General features: G+C 39.3%; 1 protein-coding gene across 4 annotated transcripts in view; it reads left to right on the plus strand.

Annotated features, from left to right (window-relative positions):
• Positions 1 to 25,527, plus strand: part of NFKB1 (nuclear factor kappa B subunit 1) — a 120,668-nt gene that overhangs the window by 28,699 nt on the left and 66,442 nt on the right. For 2 of the 4 annotated variants that reach the window (XM_059376633.1, XM_059376617.1), the window contains 3 exons: positions 1,334 to 1,409; positions 5,687 to 5,727; positions 9,778 to 9,876. In XM_059376633.1, coding sequence (XP_059232616.1) covers positions 1,334 to 1,409; positions 5,687 to 5,727; positions 9,778 to 9,876 — 216 coding nt within the window. The remainder of the gene's footprint in view (positions 1 to 1,333; positions 1,410 to 5,686; positions 5,728 to 9,777; positions 9,877 to 25,527) is intronic. The other 2 variants (XM_059376611.1, XM_059376625.1) reach the window with 1 other exon arrangement.

The raw sequence follows: 25,527 nt of genomic DNA on the forward strand, positions 1-25,527 counted from the left end.
AATTTTCTCTTGGGGTAGGTAATTATTAGTGACTTATCGAGATAGAATACATAATTCAATCAACACATACCACTTACCCACTGTGTTAGTTCTCTGTTGCTACTGTAACCAATTACCATCCGTTTAGTGACTTAAAACAACACAAATTTATTCTCTTACAGTCTGAATGTCAGAAGTCTAAAATCCAGGTGTTCGCAGGGCTGCGTTCCTTCTGGAGGCTTTCTTGTCCTTGCTTCTTTGAGCTTCTAGAGGAGGCCTACATTCCTTGGCCCATCACCCCTTCATCACATTAACTTCTTTTTTCCAGTCAGACCTTCTACTGTACACTTTGATCTCCTCCATCCCTCTTACTGGGCCCACTTAGATAATTCAGGATTATCTCTCTATGTTCCTATGAGAAAGAGAGAGAGCATGAGCAGTGGGGACTGGCAGAGGGGTGGGACTGGCAGAGGGGTTGGCAAAGGGATAGGGACAAGCAGAACTCCGCAGTAAGCAGGGAGCCCGATGCGGGGCTCAGTGCCAGGGCCCTGAGCTCACGACCTGAGTGGAAGTCACTCAACAGACCAAGCTACCCAGGCACTTTTGTGTTCATATTCTTAACTTAATTATATCTGCAAAATTATTTTTGCTCTATGAGATAGCATTTGCAGGTTCTGGGGATTAGAATGAAGTTGTCTTAGCAGGGAGAGTGCATTATCCAGCCTGTCACACCCACCAAATTCCAGGTATTTTGTATTGTGCTAGGTAAATAAAGGTAGGGGAAAAAAAAAAGTGAGGGAGCTCTCTGCTGAGTTGTATCTGCTGCTTAGGCTGAAAGTTATATTTTCAATTTTTTTGTAAATCGCTCCAGGGCTATTGCCTAATTCTTAAAGGTCTTGAAGTTGTATGGCTAGAGTAGGCATTTCTTTACTATCATAAAAGAAATATTTCTAGGATTTCTAGGACTATATTCCTATGCTCATATTTTTGAGAGTACAGTATAAATCATTTATTTAAAAAATATTAAGGATCCACTCTGCAATAAACAGACACTGGGACCTAAAGAAATACTAATAAGCAAGCTATACCGGGTGCTGGCTTCTGTAGACTTTATAGTTAGGTCATTTTTCTCAAATTCCTTTGTCACATAAACATGGCCCAAACATGTAAAGTTCTGTATACCTGAGAATTTCACTAGGTCTCATGAAAGTGTTTTTAAAATCCTGATTTGAAATATTTCCAGATATTTTTTTGCTTTGGTTATCCAATAATTGTTTTAGGTGTTCCAACTTCAAATATTTAATACAATGTTGGAAAAATAAGGATTGAATTATGTAAATTTTCCTTTTTACAGATGTTTCCTTTGGATTCTTTGTCTCATACAATATTTAACCCAGAATTATTTCAACCAGACATGCCACTACCTACAGGTAAGAAACCTCTTCATTCCTGTTATCCTGCCATTTATTTTGCTTTTGCTTTTTTTTTTTTTCAATTCAAGATTTGCTAATAGCTTCTCTTAGACGGTCAGTAAGACTCCTAGAAAGGAAATGGTATATATGTTTTAAAAACCAACTGTCACTAGACTTGTTGGAACTATATTTGCACAAACATGTTCCACCCCTCTTACCCATTGTTTGACTTAAACAGTTGTTAGTCATATCTGTGAGGATGGCTTGGAAGGACTTTTTTTCTGGTAGCATTTTCCTTTTCACTCAGTCTTAATAGCTCTTGATTCTGTACAACTCCTCTTTCCTTTATCCCAGATGCACATGAAGTACTCTCCACTTCTCAGATCTATTCCCCAAACATTTATGTGAGTGTCTGTTGGGTGCCATCCACGATGCCAGGCTCTGGGGAAACAAAGTTTCTAAAAGTTTACAAAAATCATAAACATCATCTCAGTAGAGGGACGCCTGGGTGGCTCAGTTGGTTAAGCAGCTGCCTTCGGCTCAGGTCATGATCCCAGCGTCCTGGGATCGAGTCCCACATCGGGCTCCTTGCTCCGCAGGGAGCCTGCTTCTCCCTCTGACTCTGCCTTCCACTCTGTCTGCCTGTGCTCACTCTCGCTCGCTCTCTCTCTGACAAATAAATAAATAAAATCTTTAAAAAAAAAAACAAAACATCATCTCAGTAGAAAAATCATCTTTTTAAAAAAAGATTCTGCCTTCACATTCTGACATTGGATAAAACTTGTGATAATCATCCTTCCTTCTAACATAACTATGTTTTAACATTAACAAATTGTTGAATCTCATATGAATGGTTTTAAAAATCAGCTCATTTCATCTCTTTTTATTTATTGATTTGTATGTAAGGTTTGTGTGATGGCTCTTTTTATGTGCTCCTCATATCACCAGTAGGACTTAACATACGCTCCCAAGCAGATTGAGTAAATTTTGTAAGATGTATATAGAACAGTTTTGTACTTGGGGCATCTGGCTGGCTCAGTTAGTAGAGCACATGACTCTTGATCCCAGGGCTGTGAGTTTGAACCCCATGTTGGGTGTAGAGATTACTTAAAAAAAAAAAAAAAAAAAAAAAAACTAATAAAACAAACAACAGCAACAACAAAAAACAAAAAAACCTAGAGACTTTTGTAATCACTAAAGTGGACATCAGCTATTCTATTTACCGTGGACTTGGGTTGTCCTCATTGAAAGACTTCATCCGGTTTGGATCGTTCTCACTTAAAATTATTGTTGTTACTACAGTGCCCACTTTTCATTTTTTAGATCAAAAATGAAATGACCTTTTTTTAAAAATCTCTATTACGTATATGTAGGAATACTTGGGATGGAAAAAATAAATCTGCTCTATGTCCCCCTTCCTAGCAGAAGTCATGTACTGCTGAGGGCTGTCTTGCTTTACAAAGGGTATTTTGTAGGCTGCCGTGGTCTCGTGAAGTGCTGTGAATTCTGAGCCGTAGGTCAACTTCCTGTGAACAAGTAGAGATCTTGGTATCTTCTGCATTTCCTGTGAACTTTTTATTCTGGGGTTCAAAGTTCTTTCTTAGTATCAGTATTTTATTGAAAGCCTAGGAACTTGGTTCTGCCCCCGGAAAACATAAACATTTCCATTTAATGCTTTGTAAATGCCAAACAGTACTCTGAGTAGATGCTTTCTTAGTGTTTTTATTTCATCAAGTTTATGGAGGTTGAAAAATCTCTGTAAATATGAGGTAGTCAGAGCTTCATGTTGTAGAAATTATTTTGCCATAGTATTAGAAAAACTCTTAAAATTATACCACAAAATCTCATATCCCCGTTATTACCTCATCATTTTTTTTTTAAAGATTTTTACTTATTTATTGAGAGAGAGGCAGTGAGAGAGAGCATGAGCAAGGAGAAATCAGAGGGAGAAGCAGACTCCCCATGGAGCTGGGAGCCCGATGTGGGACTTGATCCCAGGACTCCGGGATCATGACCTGAGCCGAAGGCAGTCGTCCAACCAACTGAGCCACCCAGGCGTCCCTACCTCATCATTTTTACTGTTATGTTTTTCCCTCTCTGTTGCAGTCCAGTTTTTATGATCCAAGATTTATGGATGTTTTATTCACATTTTAAAAGGGTAGAGAGGTTATGTAGACCAATATAACCTGTAATTCTTATATGGACTGTTGTATCTTCTTGAAATCTGAAACTATTGGTTCTACTACTTCTTGAAAACTCTCTGTGATAACATACAACTTTTAGGTCTATAATGTTATATGTAAGTTAAATTTTTCTACATAGTGGGATGTTACTTCATGGCATAGAAATGTGGCCAAAAGAAAATTGGCATTAAAATGAATACATGCATATCAAATCTAGTTTTCTAGTTGATTTAACTTTTGAGTGTGTTCGCTAAAAGAGAAAAATGGCCCCATTTCACTAATAAAATTCCCAAACCTGGGAATTTCTCATACTTAAAGGAAATTAAGCCATATAGCAAAAATAATAACAAACCTTCCAAGTATTTTTAGAAGAGTTATTAAGCGAGAGATTGCAATTTAATGTAAATGTGACCTAACTCTTCTGTATTTTCCATGACATACAAAGGTTACTTTTTTTAGAAGTCTCTCTTTTTGATTTAGCTTTCTAGAGGGAATATTTTTATGAGTAGATTGGTTACATTATCACACAAGCTGTATTAGTAGCATGAAAATATTTCTATTTCTAAGCAATTTTATCTCCTTATCAAAAATTAAGTCCTGGCCATTTTTTTGAATTTTTAAATTGCAGCTTATTTCCTAAAAGTATTTTAAGGTATCCAGGATAAATTTCATATAGATAAAAGAAGATAATTTTCTTAAATTAATACTGCATTGGCCAATCACTACCCATTTTTCCTTTCCTTGTGTGTGTTTTGTTTCAAATTTAGTCATTTTTTAACTGACTTCCTTATAAATTTCTTGCATAGTAACAGGAAATAATTACACCTTTGTTTCCTCCAGTTCTCTAGCCTTATCCGGATTTGTCATGACACGGAGAAGATAAAAATAAATTCTCTCTTAAGTTATAGTTTATTTTTTAATTTCAAAATGAAGGTTTAAATCTTCATAAACTTGTTTATCCAAAATATTATGAACTTTTGTTCTCTAAAAGAATAAACTTCTGGCTAAGAGACTGTAACGACTGAAATGAACACAGAACCGTTCTCTTAGAATTTTGTTGGTATCAGACATCCTAATTTACAGTCAAATGAGTGAGAAACATTATATGCCTCTGTTTCAGAGCTGTGGGTTATTAGACTATTAACATAAAAACCAGCTGGGGAGCTTAGGGACTTTCTCATATCGAAATTTGATTTTATCCTGTCAGAGGTTCTGATTTGCCTTTGATTTTTCCAAAGTCAGATACAGTCAGGGTATAGATTAAGCTTCTAGTCTTCTTTATGTTCTTGCAATAATTTATTAAAATGCACCTATCTTCAGTTAAATTATTTTCAAAAAGGATTTTCTAAAATGCCTGTGCTGTTTTAGAGGAGTTGATGTGAGAGTAGTCAGTATTCAGAAATTGTACACAAACATCAAAAGCTATGAATTAGCAAGAAAAGTCCACCAGACTTTTGGTCTGATAGACCAGATGAAATTTGGGAGGGCAGGGGAAGCAACTTAGCCAGCTGGGGAATGAAGGCGGCACGTGGGGATTCAAATAAGGGAAAGGAACTGAACACTTAGTTCAGGAAGGGCAGGTAGCCTGAGATCACTCTGTGTGTTTCACGAATGTGGGTGCCAGCTCGATCTCTTCTACTTTCACATGAGGCTCATTATCGTTGAGGAATGGAAGTCAGTGTCTAATGATGTGAAGGCAAAAGGAAATGTCATGGTGCCCAGGATATGGTTGCTGCTTTTATTTGGTATTTGTGTCATTTTCAAAATGCTTTGTTAGTAGTCAAGATTGTGTTGACCTCTTCATCCTTGCCAGACAGACATCACACCTTTTCTTGGATCATGCAATGTGCTATCACCATTCGACAAATGTTTATTTATTGTGGTTCTCTAAAGGCATAAAACCGTTATTAAAAATAAATTTGCTAGTCAAATGAGGAAGTTAGATTGTATCGGTATGGAATATTAGCTAAAAAATGAATTTGAAACCTCTATTTAAAAACATAATTTCAGGGTTTTTTGTTTTGGTTTTTTTTTTATTTGCTTTATATTTTGTAGCCAATTTGAGAAACCTCACAGTTTCTTTTGCTTTCTGTTTGTTGTTTTCGCTTTTAGCAGATGGTCCATACCTTCAAATATTAGAGCAACCTAAACAGGTAAGAGTTAAAGGGATGGGACTTTGTCTTTAAATGTGAGATCCATAAGTCTCATATTCGTATCTCAAGCACTGAGTAAAATGACAAGTGAATTTTACGAAGGGCATAGCTTATCTAGAAATGCAGCAGCCTGCCAAATGATCTGATAACTTCATTTGTCTACTTCACATTCCTCTTAATCATTCTTCCAAGCATCCTGAGCCTCAGTAGTAGTTCTGTAAAACCTAGATGATTAAAGATCCTTGCTATCTCACTATCTCCACCATCTCTACATAGCAGGCTACTCCTAGGAAAGGCAGAGGGTGTCTCCATTCATTTCCATTTATAAGGAAATGTCCATCCATGCAGTTCGTATACACTAATGTACACCCATCAACTCTGTTCCTGCACAACTCTGTTCTTCACCTTCCTCCTTCCTTTAGAAGCTCCAGCCTGTTTTGTTTTTTCTTTGGAGCATGTGACCTAAGATTTTAAGTACCAGTGGGGTGTGGGCAATGTATTAAGAGGGACAATTGAGTCCTTGTCCCTCTGGTGTTAACCAGAGACTCACCCCCGTTGGAGACTGAAGAGGAGTATTTTATTTTGTTGGGTTCTTCCTCTTACCACTAATTTTATCGGTGATGCCTGGGAATTGAAGTGGCTTCCTCACCATGCCCCAACTGTGTGCATAAATATTTACTGGAAATTAGATGAGACCATTTTTATGAGAGAGGAGGGAAGAGAATCTTTGTGCTTCTTTTAGAGGGTATGGGGAGAACTGAATTATTAGGGGATTTTTAGACTGGTACAAGTCCCCACAGAATGAGGACAGAGTGAATAGATCTCTGAATGGATGTGCTTACCACATTTGACGAGACTGGAGATGCATATACTTGCTGTCTCGCACTTACTACCCAAAACATTTCTTAATGTTTCCAGTAGCTAGGTAGAGTGAGTGTAACACTTCTCCTTTGTGTAACACTGAACCAGTGCTAACTAGGTCAAGAACTTAAATAAAGCATCCATCCATTGTGGTTACTGCAATTGTGATATGTGTTCAGATTTCGGTTAGAATTTAAAGGATAGAACTATCTTAATTATCATTGTAGGCTGAACTGAGATAAAAAGCTTTCAATGTGGAGAATGCCACGTGAGACTTCGGACATTGTTCTGGCATTTGCGGTGGCAGACCCACTCCATGGGCTGCCAGCAGGACTTGCTTTGCCTTACCTCCATGTCCAGTTCTTTAATGTGACTTCTCACAAGTAGCCATTTTCTCAAAGACCCTCCCGGTGCAAGTTTATCTCCTGGAAGCCTGAGCAGTGGTTTGGCCTCCTGGAAAATTCCCTAACTTGCAAAATGCATTAACTCATGAGAATGAGACATCAAACCCAAATCTGTTGTCTCTGCATACCAGGCAAAGCATGTTTTTCAAACATCTATTTTCATAAGCATAAATAATAAGAATTTTTAAATGCAGTTCCCTATTATGGGTCCAACAGTCATAAGGAAAAATTGACACCTATGATTTACCTAAAGGGCTGTGTAGTTCCAAAATTCAAAATTTAATTCACTCCACACAGATGTCTAAAAGCTCACCTGAGTAACACAATGTGTTTGTTTACCAAGCTGATGTTATTTTGATGTCTGACTCCAGTGAAAGTAAAAAGATTGCATTCAAGTCAGACTTTCTGACCGGATGAATGTAGCCCTTGCCTTTGAGGTTGATGACTCATCGTAAGCAAATGGAGTTACTAAAATGAATGGCTGTGGATTGGCAAACCTCTAATTTCAAAAATTTAGAATCAGAAACACATTTCGACTATCCATGTGAAGACATCCTATCTCCCTGAAAAAAAAGTAATAAATTTCCATCCTCAGGTTAAAAATTCCTATGCACAGAAGTTTAGATCCTCTTACACAACCATGAATGCTATCTATTGTTTTTCAAACTGTTTGCAAGCTATTGAGACATGTCTCTTTCCTCATATTTCATTTGACATGACTCCCAATAAAATATAAAAGTATAAGTGTATATAGTTTTCCACCTGCCTAAAGGAATTTTGTGATTAAAGATAATGAATGACTTTATTAAATTTTTTCATTAAAAAAAACTTTAAATAAAAGTTAGAAAAATATTTTTTCTTTGCCACAATTTTCCCCAGCTCTGACAGAGATGAGTCATGGCGTAGACGACTAATCTTTAGAATATCCATTTCTGTCACGTATTATTCAGTGCTAATTATCTAATGCTTTTTAAAAACTGAGTTTGTATTTAAGTAGATTAGCAGTCAGTAAATCTCTGTCTTTATGGTTAGTCAGTTCTGGAGGCTTATGTAACACATGCTGCTGCTTTTTCATGCTATTCGAAATTTCATTCAATTATTAAAAATAAGCCAACAGCCCTTGTCTATAAAAGGTGTAGGGCTGAATTTGTAACTTATTCTTTGGTTTGGATTTGGTGAGAAACAAAAGAGAGGAATTGCTCCAAATGACTGACCTCACCTCAAAAGGTTTCCCTGGTATTAGGTCTGATTTCTCCTGAGGAGTCATATGCAAAAGTTGTTTTAAGTACCAGGTTATTGAGTTGATCATATGCTCTGGATCTGTGTATGACTTGAGGAACTTTCCCACACTAGGCAATTTACTTCAAGCCTTACTCATCCTGTGAAATATGCTTTAGGACCAATGCTCTTTGGAAATCAGAAAGTTCTCAGGAAATAGAGGGACGGTTTCAGACACTTACCAGAGGTTTAAATTCGTTCAGGGCCCCTGAACCACTCAGATTATTTTCCAAGACCCTATGATGAATAATGAAATGTCATGCAATGTAAGGAAGGCAAGAATTTTTACATTGACCCACGAGCTTAAAACTGTTAAAACCTTTGCATTTGCCAGGCTTTGCAACTGTTATGAGTATGGAAGGTAGAAAGCCCCTACTGGCAGGTAGTGGGTGTGTGGAGCTCCTGATGGCCTAGTAATCTAGCACTGTTTATATGAAATCAGACCACTACAAAAATAAATGGAAGGTGAGGCTGTTCCTTAAAGTAGATTAAGGTATTTGAAAAGGATTTTAAAAAAGAAAAACTGGTTAAATTTAAACTGTAACACCAACATATTGATTGACAGCTGTATAAAGTTGAGTCTTGCAGGAAAAACATTGAAAGCTCCCTCGATATTAAGCTTCCTTAATATCAGATACATTTTCATAGTATTCCTTGCTGCTTTATTCTTGGTATACAAATAGGTACAGTTATCACTGTTAGTTTTGCAAATTATAAAATGCTAGAACTGGAATGGACCTTTCAGATGGTCTTGTCTAATCTTCTCATCTGTATAGATTAAACAACAGCAAACAACATGGAACATCGGTGTCCATCACCCACAGTAGTTCACATGGTTCAAAGCTTCCAGCTCTCTTTTCACTGATTTGCTACATCTGTAGAATTCTTGGGTTAAGAATATTGAAAGGGATTATCTGGTTTTGGATTACTCAGGTCAGTTAACATACCAAGCCTGAGCCTGATAATATCAATAATCATAAAATCTGAAATCTTCTCAACTTTAGCAGAGTATGTTCTACAACACGGATGTAATGTATTTAATAGGACATTTCTATAATCCCGCCTGAACCAACTATGATCAGAGTAGATAAAGGAATGCCTTTAAAGTAAGAGTCAAAGAAGCTTAAGTCAGTAATGTGGCCAAGTTTGGAGCTTGGCTGCAGCAATTCGAGACGAGGAAACTCTGATTCAGACAAGCTGCAGCATGTCCAGTCCGGGCTTAAAACCTTCAGCAGCTCACTCTCCGCATATGCACAGCAGGAGAGGTCCTGCCGGGTTAGGGAACTGGCTTTTAAGCCACAGCTCAGTACACAAGTATCAATTGACATCTATGTTTATAATAAGATTATGGGAAAAGTGGCTCTTGTTTGTAGAGTCCCCTTTCACAGTGTATGCTTTTCCTCTCTCACCTAGTACATACAAGAATAAAACATTTGTTTATAACTGTGCCCCTATAATTTCTAATTAGTATTTCTCAAACTTGTTGACTCTGTATTCACCTTTGCAGAGAGGATTTCGTTTCCGTTATGTATGTGAAGGCCCATCCCACGGTGGACTCCCCGGTGCATCTAGTGAAAAGAACAAGAAGTCCTACCCTCAGGTCAAAGTAAGTCTGTGATGTCCTTCTATATGATTCCAGAAGATTTGATTGCCTAAGAGCAAAAGAAAGGAATGCTTTAAGGGAGTACCGTCTGCCTTTGGCCCTAAGCTGTTCACATGATCATTATAATTTTTAAGTAAGAAATTTGTCACTTAGCAATAGAAGTGACACATTTTAAGATTCTATTAATATTTCCATGTAGTAGAATTTATCTCAACATCAACCAACATTTACTACTTCTTGATCATCTTCAAGTGGTTTTTAGTTGTCATGCTTCCTGAGATTTTAATAAGTCTTCGAAAGAAGTGCTTGATATCAGCCCTTTGGAGATGTAGTGAGAAACAGCAGATGACTGGGTGTGGGATTATGTGGCGTCGTATTTAAGAGCATGAACTCAGATCCGGGCTCTGTGAAGAGCTGTGTGCCTTTGCCTGGGTTACCCAACACTTCTAGCCCTCGGGACCCTAATGTGTACGATGCAGAAATGTTAATGGTCTGTACCTCATAGGGTCTTGTAGAGATGGAATGAGAACATGTTTATTAATGTTCTTCAGAGAGCCTGCAAGTCTCGTAGGGCCTCTCCTTGAGCGACTGTACAAACCACACGTGCTAGTCCACAGAACCTACTGCTTCCAGACGTGCCTGGAGCAGGCTTGGTCTAGCCTTTTACATGTCTTCAGGTTCTTTTTCTGTCTGTTAGTTTAATTGAGAATATCGTTCCCAGAGTTAGTTTGAGCTTTTTATTCTCATACCATGAGGCCATGTTCCGTAGGCTGATTGCTAAGAGTTCTGCAGATAAACCGTTAATAATTACAATTCTGCTATTGGTAAAAGTTTTGTTTGTTCAGTAATTCAAGACTTTGGCAAAAGACTATCCGCTCCGTTCCCGCTAAGGTGTGAGTGCCTCTCGGGGTAGAGCATTCTTCTATATTTTGTTGTTGGTTTGTTTTGGGGACTAGGTGAAGGGCAACAGGAGAGATCCTCAGTAAAACCGTAACGTGAAGGAAATTGGTCTCTGGTGTTGCCAGCCTTGTGTTCTGCCTCCTGCCTCCTCTCCCTCTCCTCCCTCTCCACTTCCAGGTACAGGCCTTTCTAATTTCTGATCCCTGTTCCAAGACAGAAGACAAAATACTGTGATATCATTCCTTACCATCTGAATGACCCTCACGCATATTCTCTAATGCCAGTCCTACTTGACATTTTGCTAGCTGCCCTGTGGGATAAAAAGATGTTTTTCTCCCAGTCAGTGTCATCAGGCGGGGTAAATACCATGTGTTAACCACAGTGTTACGGTCTCAAGTCCTTTAGAACCTGGGTGAGGAAAGAGGAGCCACAATTAAACAAGAGAATTAGCATTTATTAAGCACCAAAGAGTTGCCAAGTGCTTTAGATACATAATCTCTTCTAATCCTCACAACCACCCTGGTCGGTAAAAAGTGTATTGTCTGTGAGGAGCCTGTGGCTCAGAGAGGAATTCACTTGTCTTTCTCAAAGATGGCTGGCTCTTCTTCGCAGACTGTTGCTTGTTGAACTCTCACGTGGAGTGGAGTGCGTCCGTGTGGGGTGCTGGAGGCAGGGACCCAGGGAACAGGGCATGGGAGGACCAGGGTAAACTAAGAGCAGAGAACTGTAACTCTGAAAACAAGAGGGAGAGAGGCTTTGGGGGCAAAGTGTACTCAGATGTTAGGAAATCAGAACCAGCACTTTTTTCTTCTTTTCTTTCTATCTTTTTTTTGGAAAGAGAGAAAGTGCATGCAAGCAAAAAGTGAGAGGGAGAGAGAGAACCCTGAGAGAGAGAACCCTGAGAAGAACCCTGTGTGCTTGTGATAAGGGTAATTGAAAGATACGTGTTATCAACTTTGGTGTTGGTTATAATTACTGAAGAATTAACATTAAGAGAAAAACTTTTTTTTCTGGACTGGCTCTGTACAAAAAAATGTAAATTATGGTATTTTCATGAACTGCTTATTTGTAATGCTTCAGGCTTTTGTGGCTAAGTAGCAATTTTTGATGCTAACAAATACATAGCATTACCTTTGTTGTAAATTTATTACCTAATAAAAAACTCTATTCACTTATGCTCAGTCTTCATACATCCTTCTCATGTAGTGATTGCTGCCTCACATTTACAAAATAATTGAGAAATGAAACAGCTAATGGAGGCATTAAATGTTCTTATCAAATCATAGTTTCTGATCAAGGAGTTTAATACTTAGTAGGAAATATAAGTATATAAACAACTAAAAATAAAGTCAAAATATAAATGTGCAAGATTGCTCATGATTACACTTGAGCTACGGTATCATTATGTCAGTCATTTATTTTTTATTCACTGATGCAACATATATTTATTAAGCATTTATTCCAGTTGTAAGAAAAGGAAGTACAGTTTAGAGAATCTGTTACAAACTGTCATTGTTCTAGCCCGTCATTGTTCCCTGAGAGTTTAAATGCCCCTGCTCTTCCCAACAGTTAAAGGAAGTCATTTTATTTATCTTAAAAGCTCTTACTGGGAAGGATGGAGAGGAGGGAGAGAGACACAACCATGAGGTATTTGTCCCAGAGCTCTTCTCCCAATCTCACTTTTGATAGTGATGGTGAAACGGGACCTTTCAGGTTACGGAGGGGTTTTAAATCCTGACTCTCTGTAAAATTTAGACAGAAGAAAGATTTGTTCTCAGTATCTATCTCTTATCAGGAGCATCTTTACAATTTTACCTATAAAGATGTACCTGTAGCTTTGCAATTGTACCTATAAAGATGTACCTATACCTGTAAAGAGCGTCTTATCAGGAGGATCTTTACAATTGTACTTGTCTTCTGTTGTAGTGAACTAAGCACCCATTCTGTGTGAGGCTCGAAGGGAAGCAGTGGGCCATATGCAACAGCAGCAGGGTTTCTCAGACTTGGCACTACTGACATTTGGGGCCAGAAAACTCTCTGTTGTAGGGGGCTTTCCAGCGCCCTGCAGGATACTCAACAGCATCCCTAGCTTCTACATGCTAGAAGCCAATAGCTTCTCTACAACCGTGACAACCAAAAGTGTCTCTAGATACTGCTGTATCCCTGGGGAGCAGTGGGGGGTGGTGCAAAATTACCCTGCCGCCTTAGAACCACCCATCTAGACGCAGGTTGAATCAGACGTAACCTCACTCCTCTGCCTCCTTTTCTATTATAAAGCTGTAGCACATGGGTTATATGGAATCGCCTAAGTATATTATGTTGCAGACATACATACTTTTCTCCATTATTAGTAGATACTTATTTTCAACATGATGATCACAGTGACTGTATGATTTCTTCTTGGATCTCTGAGCTAGCATACTGGATATGAAAGAGAAAGAAAAGAGAAGAAAAAAGAGGTCTTCAACATTCCATATTCTATGATGACTTCATATCTAAAAGTTAACACTTGGTCGTGAACTGTTGCAGAAGAGAAAGTGAAAGTGGAAACAGGCTCTGCCCAGGCAATGAGCCAGCAGAGCCGTGGTGGTGGGTGAGCGAGTGGGAGCTTCAGTGGGTGGTCCCCATCCTCCCCCTCAGTGTCCAGTGGAAGGAACGGTAATGGGGAGTGCCCCGCACTTACCCCAGAATCCATTCCTGCGGAAGTCAGAGGGAGGGCATTTAGATTTACTGGGAAGGAATGCTATTTCTGAGGTCTATATATACTACATCCTTATTAAAGTACATTTGTTCAGCTTTAACAGTGCAATATTATGGGCTCTGCCTTTTCCTCACCTCCAGCCCCTTACTGTTCTGTCTTCCCTTGTCTTTAAGCACACCACTCCGTTTTTCAGGCATCTGAAAGGCTGGTGGCTTCCTGTGCTCTCTGTCACACACAGGCAACAGCAAAGGGTCAGGGGCCATCTCAAAAGCTACTGGGGTTGACTGTGACTTGGGGGCTGTAGACCCCTAACTGCACTTTATAGAATGAGTGGATGTAAAACCCACTGGGCTTACTCTCTGGCTAACTGTCCAAATATGATACCAGAGTTAAATCATTTTAAAACAACTCTAGTGGTCTACCCACTCCTCCTTTTTCTACGGGAATTTTATCCCATGCCTAAAACCCTATTTCTCATAAGCTGGGTGTAAGCCAGGCTTAGACCTGTTCTTCCTATATGGAGATTATTTCTAGAACTCGGACTACGGACTATTGGACCATCTGGTGTTCTACATGCTTCTTTCAAGTCAGAATCCCATTCAGACTTCTAGAGCCTTGCTCTGTAAGTCTTCACATTCTTTTTATTATTTTTTTTTTAAGATTTTATTTATTTATTTGACAGAGAGAAAGAGGGAGAGAGAGCACAAGCAGGGGAAACTGCAGACAGAGACAGAGGGAGAGCAGGCTCTCTGCTGAGCAAGGAGCTCAATGCAGGGCTTGATCCCAGGATCCTGGGATCATGACCTGAGCCAAAGGCAGATGCTTAACTAACTGAGCTACCCAGGCACCCCTTCACATTCTTTAAAAAAAAAAAAAAAAAAAAAAAGTTTTAATTACAAAGTACTTCAAGCATATTTCAAGAACATTTGAAAATTGGTATAACAGACACCAGATACACTATCTAGATTAATAGATCTTAACATTCTACCATGTGCGCTTCTGATCTCTCTGTCTCTCAAATGAAACACAGTTACAGGTACAACCCCACCCATCTATCATTTTTTCCTTTTTCTTGGTAACTAAACCAGTGTTCTGAACTTTCATTCTCTGATGGGCTTTACTACTTCTACTGCATAAATATGTTTCCATAAATATTGGCATTTTCAAGAGAATTAATTTTTACTGGCTTCCACCCTAATTTTCTAATATATATCATGGCTCCTTTTCAGGGCAAATGAGAATTAAAACTCGACTCCGTTGAAGATCAGTGTTCACTTTGATCATGCTGATTCATCTTTATCAGCTAGATAAAATTTATTCATTTACAACGTGGAGCTTGTTCTGACTCAAAACAACAAAAAATAATACTGAGAGAAAAACCTAGGGAAAGTAAAAAAGCAGACTAACCCTTATGTGCCCTTTTTAAAGAAAAGCTTTCCTGTTGTTAAACATTTAATATTCTATTATACTATCCAATAAAGTTTCTCTTTAAAGTTTCTCCTCAGTTCTGATTTCATCACGGAGCTCCTAATGGGAGAGGCTGGCAGAAAAGCACAAGTAGCTTCCTCGGGGCCAAGCTTGTCCCTGCCTGTTTTTGACTCAGCAAGGAGTGCCAAAGAAGGCTCATTTCCCTCTTTTTCCCGAAAGTTATGCATCAGGTTTTTTTTTTTATTAATCAAACTGCTTTCCTCCATAGAGGTGGAAAGGCGCCAACAGGAGCAGCCCGATGGGGCTTCATAAGCTCTCAGTGATTCTCTTCCAAAGCAGCAGAAAGTACCCGTCCTCAGCTGCTAGGACAACCTCCAGCAGAGCCCACTCTATGCCAAACAGAAATCGGTGTCAGTGACCTTGATTCTAAAATACAAATAGCTCACCAGTGGGTATTTTTATTTTCTCTTCAGTTATAAATATCAAATGCAATGGACTACAACTTGAAACACAGCTGATGGGAGCATAACTATTTTTAATCGAATGTTTTCTGAAAGCTTTTTCTCACATATGTGTTCTTTCCTGAGGGTTTTACGTTGAACAGAAGGCATGTGTCAAAATATGTAGGTCAACAACAGCTTTTTTGTTGTCCCCCTGCCCACTTGATTTTTTTTTTTTTTTAAGTCTTTGCTCTTGGTGCCTCTCACTTAAAAATCTTAAATGTTGAGTTCCATCAAGGTCAAATAAAGACCAGCTGATCTGCTGTGGCGTTTAAGGCTATCACATATCCTTGCATAACCTTTCCTTTGTATAGACTTGTCTGATCCAAGAGGTTTGCCGTTTTAAGGATCTAGTTTTAATAGAAATTTTGAATAATTTAATCTGACTCAATTTCTAAAAACAACAGGGATGAAAATCACCAGAATGAATTAGGCATGCGTATATAACCTAAGCTCATAGCATTTATTAAAATTTCCATCAACAGCCCTGAGCTGTTTCTTATTTACATATGTTCCTGGGGGAAATAACGACATCCCCTCGGTGCGGAGTCTTGTGCTCTGTATATTGAGGAGATGGCTTGTGACCTGAATCCCTTTTGGTGGTTTCAGAGAAATTTGGGACCTGTGAATTTCTGTGCAGAATTTTATGTTAATGTACATACATTTTTTCTGGAGAAATAACTTTTTAATCAGATTTTCAAAGGGAAAGATTCAAACATGGTTAAGAATCAATGCCATATAGGGCACCTGGGTGGCTCAGTGGGTTAAAGCCTCTGCCTTGGGCCCAGATCATGATCCCAGAGTCCTGGGATTGAGCCCCGGGATCAAGCCCCGCATCAGGCTCTCTGCTCAGCAGGGAGCCTGCTTCTCCCCCCTCTCTCTCTCTGCCTGCCTCTCTGCCTACTTGTGATCTGTCAAATAAATAAATAAAATCTTTAAAAAGAAAAGAATCAGTGCCGTGGAGTACGTGTCTCTGTAGCTTTGGACAGCAGCTAATTAAAAAATTGGTGTATAATATATGTATATAATGTCTTTGTAAATTTTTTCAGTTTTTATTTTTGTACTTTTTAATTTTATAGTTTATGTTTTTGCATGTTTTTATCCATTTTAAGTGAATTGAAATACTTCAGGGTTGAAATACAAAGCCTCCCTTCCCTTTGGTTGCAGGGTGGAAAAGAAGGGAGACTTCTTATCAACAGACACAGATGGTGAATGGGCTTCGCTGCTTTCTCTCTCTTGCCCTTCCATACTGATGCTGATTCAGCATGAAGCTAACCATTAGTAATTGAAGTTAAAAGAAAGAAAATTCATTTACCAAATATTCATTGAGCCCTGTGTGCCCGGTCCTGCTCTAGGCAAGCAGACAAAACTCTCTCCTGTGTTGCAACCACAATCTGGACTTCTAGATAATTTTTCTTTCAAGTAGTTCAAAGTTTTGTATTTGGCCCCTAGAACAAAATATTACGTAGTAGAATATATTTAAAAAGAGCCCTCTAAATTCACTGTATAGATTCATCATCTCTACTACGAACTAGAGAGATCTACTCATTAAGGAAACTTCTAGCAGAGATTGTAGTTGTGAAGCTTAACCTTTAAGAGATTATCAATGGAACCACAGATTGTCTGAGTTTTAAGTTTTGTTTTTGTGTGTCCTGGCTTGGTGACCATCCTCTGCGGGCCATTCCCATTTTTCTTTCCTCTCCTCTTCTTTAATGTCCTGGGACCTTCTTTAATGTCCTGGGACCATTTAATGTCCTGGGACCATTCTTGAACCTAAAACAAATCTCTGATGGCTGCTCACCCCTGTAAGCTCAGTCTGAAGATTATCTATAGCGTCTCTCCATTCCATTCAAGAATTCAGGTCTCATAAAGTCACAAACTGGTAATGCTTCTTGATAAGATAAGAATATCCGGAAGTACTACAGCCCTCAAAATGTGTAACACCTCCTCCTCCACAGACAAGCTGTTTCTCAGCCTGTCAGCTGGTCTAGAGGTGAGACAGTAGACTCCCTGGCAGTCTCAGCATCCTCTCCCCACCTGCAGGGCAGGCTCCCAGATCAGAACCATCTGTGCTATACTCACCTCCCCAAAGTCTCCTGTGGGTACTCTGGAAGGTGCAGGAAGACTTTCACAAGCAGTTCTTCTCACCTTGAGGTCCCTGTCCACCCAATAGAATGATTATGAGAATGGATTGTTGTGCTTACTTTCGTCATCTCGTTTAGGCATCACAACAGTCCACTGTGGTAGGTTCCCTGATCCTCATTTGATAAATGAGATCATCGAAGCCCAGAAGAGTTAAGAGGCTTACCCTGAGTCTCACAGTCTTTCTGGGATGGAATGCAAGATTTTTGTTCAGACAGTATGATTTTTTTTTTAAGATTTTATTTATTTGACAGAGAGAGCAGGAGCAGGGGAGCAGAGGGAGAGGGAAAAGCAGGCTCCCCACTGAGGAGGGAGCCTAAAGCAGGGCTTCCATCCCAGTACCCTGAGATCATGACCTGAACCAGAGGCAGACGCCAACCACCCAGGCGCCCCCAGACAGTATGATTTAAGAGTCCGTACTCTTAACCATCAGGAGATACTATTCATTATTGAAATATTAACGGTCTTTCTACTTAAGAGGGTCTTTTAAATCTATGTTTCCCTCTCATCAGAATCACCCAAAAGTATTCTTTTTTTTTTTTAAAGATTTTATTTATTTATTTGACAGAAATTACAAGTAGGCAGAGAGGCAGAGAGAGAAGGGGAAGCAGGCTCGCCGCTGAGCAAAGAGCCTGATGCGGGGCTCGATCCTAGGACCCTGGGATCATGACCTGAGCCGAAGGCAGAGGCTTTAACCTACAGAGCAACCCAGGCACCCCACCCAATAGTATTCTAACTGCAGAGATGCCTGGGACCTGTTCCACACATGCTAAGTCACAATGGGTCATTTAGCCAATCTGGGATTCTATAATTCTAAGATAATTTCTGAGGGCTTATGTCATATAATGACAAGATATAACAACAGATGAATGAATAGGTAAATCATGGTATAACTGCAGAATAAAATATTATGCCACTGTTTGTAAAAAAACAGTGTGAAGGGGCACCTGGGTGGCTGAGATGGTGAAGTGACTGCCTTCCGCTCTGGTCATGATCCCAGAGTCCTGGGATCGAGCCCCACATCAGGCTCCCTGCTCATTGGGGACCCTGCTTCTCTCTCTCCCTCTGCTGCTCTGCCTGCTTGTGTTCTCTCACTTTCTCTGTCAAATAAATAAGTAAAATCTTTAAAAAATAAAACAAAACAAAACAAAAAAAAACCTCTATGAAGACTGTACAACATGGAAAACTGCTTATGGGCTAATGTTAAGGAAAACAAAAACAGGATTCCAAATTAAAAATATAACTACTGAAATTATTTAACTCAGTGAATGAGTTAAAATAAAGATTAGAGGGGCACTTGGGTGGCTCAGTTGGTTGAGCAGCTGCCTTTGGCTTGGTCATGATCCTGGGGTCTTTGGATTGAGTCCCGCATCCGGCTCCTTGCTCAAAGAGGAGCCTGCTTCTCCCTCTGCCTACTGTTCCCCCTGGTTATGCATGCTCTCTCTCTCTCTGACAAATAAATTTAAAAAAAAATCTTTAGGGCCGCCTGGGTGGCTCAGTGGGTTAAGCCTCTGCCTTCGGCTAAGGTCATGATCTCAGGGTCCTGGGATGGAGCCCTGCATTAGGCTCTTTGCTCAGCAGGGGCCCTGCTCCCCCCCCCCCCCACCCGCCTGCCTCTCTGCCTACTTGTGATCTCTCTCTCTCTCTCTATGTCAAATAAATAAATAAAATCTTTTTTAAAATCTTTTAAAAAATTAAGATTAGAGACATGATAATTGACTTCAATTATCAAATGGAAAAATAGATCTGAAATAATTTCCTGGAATGTATCACAGAAGGACAGAACACTTGAAGGAAAGAGTGAGATAGAGGGTACAGGAGAGAGAGCAACAGGTGTCTGACTGAAGGCCTGGAAGGAAGTGATAAAGAGGCAGGTTTCTGGTTCTACGCTTAGAGGTTCTGGGGCTTAGGTAAGGTCAGGTGTGGCTTATGGACCACACCTTTAGGTTTCAAAGCATTACCTCTGAAGTCAGCCAGTTTAGGGCTGGGAGTAATGTTGATGCCTTGCTTTGCCACTAACTAGCAGTGTTGCTCAACTTGGCCAGAGCTCAGTTTCTTCATCTGTAAAGTTGAAATAAAGAATATGTACTCCATAGGATATGCATATAAATTAAGGTATTCATTGCATTGCACATAGTAAGCACTTAAAAATAGTAGTTGCTTTCATTTTACTTTATTTTATTTTACTTTATTTATTATTGAGAGAAAGCATGTGTGAGTAGGGATTAGTAGGGGGAAGGGGAAGAGGGAGAAAGAGAATCTCAAGCAGACTCTATTCCCAGCATGGAGCCCAACGTGGGGCTTGATCTCATGATCCTGAGATCATGACCTAAGCCGAAATCAGGAGTCAGATGCTAAACCAGTTCAGCCACTGAGGTGCCCCTTTACTTTTATTTTTATATACCCACAATAATTTAAGTGTTGAGTGACAACTTTGCTAATTGGTTTATGGAATCATGGAGTTACACAAAAACTTCACCAGTCCACTAATTTGTTTTTAGCACAACCTTACTAATTAGTATTGTTTCCACTCTGTTTATACCATGTCCTTCCTTCTGTCTGGGGTTTTTAAAGTAGGAGATTGAAAAGAGATCCTATGCCAAAAGCTTCCTTGTAGATGTAACACATGATTTCTTATGAAAATATAGGTAGTCAGAAGCCAGAAAGGAGTGTATTAAACTTTTGTTAGGCTCCTTAACTGCGTTCTCTTCAACACCATGCATGCACTGATTTCGTTTGCGTGAATACTGTATTAATTCCTAGGGCTGCCATAAAAAATTACCACAAACCGGGTGAAGCAATGGCAATTTATTCTCTAACAGTCCTGGATGCTAAAAGTCAAAACTCAAGTTGTCAGCAGGGCCGTGCTCCCTCTGAGGGCTCCAGGGAAGAATTCTCCCTCCCTCTTTCTAGCTTCTGGTGGTTGGGAGCTAGCAATCCTGGACACTCCTTGGCTTGTTAGCGGCAGCACTGCACAGTTTCTGCCTTTGTCTTCACATGGCTGTCTTCCCTCTGTGTCTGAATCTACCTCTCCTTTCTCTTATAAAACATTGGTCTTGTGTTTCAGGCCCACCACCATCCAGTATGACCTCATCTTAATTAATTATATCTGCAAAGACCCCATTTCCAAATATGGTCACATTCTGAAGTGCCAGGTGAACATTGAACTTCAGGGGTACACTATTCAACTCATTAGGTGTATGTCCTGGCATTATAAACTAGTGGTTTTGAGGTATGGGATAAAGACCATTTTAGCCCCATTTTGCACACAGAAAGACACTTACATATATCTGCTGTGTTCCCTTATATATCATTAATATAGATTTAGGGAGTAGTAAAAAATCTTTCAATTTAGAGAAGTTTGTCAGTATTTTTAATAATTTGTTTAAGAAAGTAACTCCTGTGTTATTCCCCCCATTCAGTAGATGTTGGACCTTCAATACAGTTGTGTGCTAGTAACTGTTTAATAACCAGCTGTCCAGGAGAACAAAACAAAGCCCTGATTTGTAGTATTTGTCAGTTTCCTGGATGTAAATACTCCCACCATGGTCAGTTTCAAGCTATCGGTATGAAGTACTAGCTTGCAAAATTTCTGAAAATTTAACAATCAATCCTGTAAGCGGGTCAGACCAATTCCATCCATAACCATTGCAAGATTTCACAAAGAGAAAGGCATGAGATCATATCCTAGATATTAATCCCAGTGAACAATAGTTAGAACAAGAGAAGATAATGAATTGCTTCAGATAAGGTACTTTATTTATGCTTTACACAATACAGGGGACTTTGCAGGATCTGAGTAAATCCATTAAGTTGCTGAAGTGAAGATATCTGTCATATAGCAGATAAGTAGAGTTGTGTGGTCTTGTGAGCAAAATATCGTACTTGAAAGCAAAAGCTGGATCTTGCTCAAGATTGTGCCCTTAAAGGTGATGTGATCTTTCACATTGCTAAATCTCTTCAGACTTTATTTTTCTCATTTATAAGATGACAATAAAAATACCTACCTTGAAGGAAGAATAGCAGCATTAAGTGAAGTAACTGACATACACGCACCTGGCACATCTATAGCATTAAATGTTCACGCAGGACATGTTTATGTTTTTAATAATAAAAAAAAATCATGAAAATGTCTGTAACATGATTGTGAGTTCCATGAGGGCAGGCAGGAATTTTTTTTTCTGTCTTGTTTACTGCTGTTATCTCCAGCACCTGCAATAGTATGTAGTGAGTAACCAGTAATTGTTTGGATAATGAGTGAATCATCAACATGCAGGAAATGCTAGAATTAGACCTCCGCAAAGGAGCACCAGTACTATCATAATACAGCTAAAGAAGACACACTTAACGTGATGTAATAATAATAGGTTGTTACTGGAAGCATCCCGTCTTTGACCAGCCTTCAAGGCTTCACTCCAATTGCTCTCTGTCTCATTCTACCCATCTCAACAGCCTTCTCTTCCTTTTCCTCCCTTGCTGCACCTGACCAAGAATCAGGTGATCGTGTCCTCGTCCCACTGAGTTGGGACACTGTAACTTAGACCTTAGCCACGTGTCTAAATTTTCTGAGTTGAAATGGGCCCCTTCTGCTTCAGACTCCTCAGTGGACTCTTTCCATGGCAAGTGTTCCCTACTGAACTAATACCTTTCCCTTCTTGGAAAATGGCAGTTCCATCCTTCCACTTGCTCAGGCTAAAACCCTTAGAGTTTCCTGAACTCCTCTCTTCTTGCACCCCCACGTCTGATCCACCAGGAAGTCTTTTTGCCTTCAAACGTACCCAGAACCTAATCACTTGTCCCCACCCCCACTGCTGCCTCCTTGGTGCAAGCCGCCATCCTCATCTATTGCTCCCAATGGTTTTAGCATTCATGGATGGATCTTTACTGAATTATTTATTATTGGCAATTGATGGTGGTAAACTTGTGATTTTCGACTTATATCATTCCTTTTACTTTTTGTTAGTTGGAATTCTGTTTAAAAAATAGAGCTTTCTCAAAAAAAAGAAGAAAAAACATAGAGCTTTCTCTTCTTCACATTTCTTTAAAAACTTTTTTTTAGGATCAGTATGTACTCATTAGTCATTTTGTTAGTCAATATATTATAAGCCATTTCTGTCATTGTTTATTTTGATGTTTAATTGGTCCCAGACTTCCTTATTTCTGAAATAATAGAATGTACTAGGTGCATCCTGTACTTTCCCTGCACCAGCCCTGAGATCATCCATCTCTTCAAGAAGCCCCGGTTCCTTTTATTGGAAAAATTTCTCCTAGGCTCTCATTAGACAGAGCTAGAAAATTAATTTTTAAAAATATTTTTGAATTCATACTGATAATTCCGGTCTAACCCCACAGGCTTCTTCCTTTCCTTTCCCCATTCCATATCTGTATCACCTTTCTTCAATAATAAAAACCCTAGTTGCTGGTCATACCAATAAACCTACTCATTTTGCTCAGCCCTGTAGTACATACAGAGTAGCTTCTAAATTGCTCTACCAATATCTATACAAACTTACTAAACGCAGTTCAGACTTTCTTTGTAGTTTTGTTTTTTTGGGTTTTTTTTGACCTTCATATATATTCAAGAGAGGATATTCAAAGCAATGTGTCTGAAAGTGTCTTGAATTAAATTTTTACCCTTCTATATAGGTATGGTATCGTTGGGATATGTAGTCACCCTTTTTGTTTTCAGTTTTAGGGATTTCCTGTCCTTATTGATTTCATTTTATTTTTTGAATCTCAATATTTATCAATCTCATTATCTGTCATCTACATGAAATTAATTAGACTCTTTAGAAATCATGGGAAAGTCAGGTTGTCTTGAATATAGACACAAAAGGAATCAGTGAGAGCCGTGATGTAAATCGTGTTCTGGGTTATTAGTTAGAAACCTGAATCCTTCTAACCCTACCACATTCCACGTGTAGGTTTCAAAGGCTGCTCGGCTCTCCTCCCTTCCTCACATTCATGTAGCCCGTGTTTATGTAGCACACCCCACGTGCCAGGCAGGGTGCTGAGCTCTGCACCAGGGTCACACACATGAATGTCATCACCTCTGCCCCCCAGGGCCACATGGAAGCAGATATATACAGGATGATATATAAATGTTTATATATATATATATATATATGTTTATATATATAAAATGTTTATATATATAAAATGTTTATATATATAAATTTGCGGGAGGAGTGCCTCTTCAGGGATGCTCTGCAGTGCATGTATGTGTGTAGGTGTGTGCATATGTCTGAGTGTGTGCACACATGTGCATGCATGTGTGTTTCTTGGGGAGGGCTGGAGGAAAGCACAGCCTTACATTGGGATCACCTACTGGCTTCCACACTTCTAACCTGCCGGCCACCCGCATTTGTGATAGAATGCTCATGGCATTTGTTTGGTAGGTGTATTTCCAAACCATAGGCTCGAGGTCTGATATCCATCTCAGGCACCTCAGTAAGAACAAATCACACCAAGTGTAACTCTGTGTCTTGTCTGACAGGTCTCTAGAGTGGTGACATGGTGAGATGCTGGAGATCTCTGGTTTGGTACTTCAGGGATAACAATAGTTCTCATGTTGGTGCTGTCAACAGGAGGCATAGTTCAGCCTTAGGGATCTTCCTCCAGCCACTTCATGCATTTTATCAGTGTTTCCAATGGAGTTCTTACCACATTTGCAGTAACGGGAAGTGACAAATAACAAAATATAGGAGTTCAGATTAGTTTTGAAAAGCTGGGACAAAGGGCTAAATTCTTTTTTTTTTTTTTTAAGATTTATTTATTTATTTACTTGAGAGAGAGCCTGAGAGAAGAGAGCACGAGGAGGGGCGGAGGAAGGAGGGAAAAGCAGACTCCCCACTGAGCAGGGAGCAAAGGGCTAAATTCTTAAGCAGCGATATTTAAAGATGGTGAATGCATCCAAAAAACAAATTACCACAAATACAGCATGGGATAGGCAGGCAAAGAGATCTAGAAGTTGTAGGTGACAGTGGACTTAACATCACAGCAATGTGATGTGACCACCAAACAAGTAATTTCACATCAGGCTACATTAACAGAAGTAGGGTATATAAAACAAAGGAGGTGGTGGTGTTATTTCCACTCTTTGTTGAAAGGCCACGCGAGGAGTAAGGTGTATACTGAGTAAGGCACCACATATGTAGACAAATAGAAACCAGCTTGAGTGTGTTCAGGGCAGAATGGTGACAGAACTCAAACCTTCAAAAGGAAGTAGTCTTTGAACCTGAGATTATTTATAGCCTAGAGAATTTGGTTGTCATCAAATATTTGAATGGCTATCATGAGAAAGAAAAGATGAGCTTTATCCCGTCTATCATAAGAAGATGAAATGAGGAACAATGAATGGAATCCCCAGGCGGTAGAGGGTTCAGTTGTTACTGAGAGTTAGAGCTGCCTGAGGGTGGCATGTATAGCCTCAGGACAAATGAAATACATTGTCACCAGACCGGCTCAGAAATCAACTGGAAGACGATAGGACAGGGAAGCTAACTTATGTAAGATCCTTTACGGTCAGAAAATTTCCTTTTTATGTATGCCTTTAAAAAGAATTTTCCTTAATAAATTAATGACTTTATGATAAGGGATACCAGGCTTGGGTTATAAAGCAAATCCCTAAAAGTGATATAAAATAATAACTTGCAGAACATTTCGCCCAAGCATCAGAGTGTATGATTCATTTCATATACTTTGTGTTTTAGTCATTTTATACTGAACTGAACAATATAAAGTTATCGCATTGAAGGGTTTTTTTGCAGGTTTAAAGGCCTGCCATTTTTCCAGATTCCTGGCTGATATTATTTTAGAGCTTGTTAGAAATTTTAATGTTTCCCCCTTCTTTCTTTTGCTTACATCATAGTATGTAGATGGTACAACATGTTGGTTAACCTCAGTCTGACACTTAGGTCGCATTCTCTCTTTTGCCCCATCGATGTCTGGGATGTAAATTAGCCAATAAAGTGGCAACAAGAA

Source organism: Mustela nigripes, chromosome 1 (assembly GCF_022355385.1).
Source record: "Mustela nigripes isolate SB6536 chromosome 1, MUSNIG.SB6536, whole genome shotgun sequence".
NCBI lineage: Eukaryota > Metazoa > Chordata > Mammalia > Carnivora > Mustelidae > Mustela > Mustela nigripes.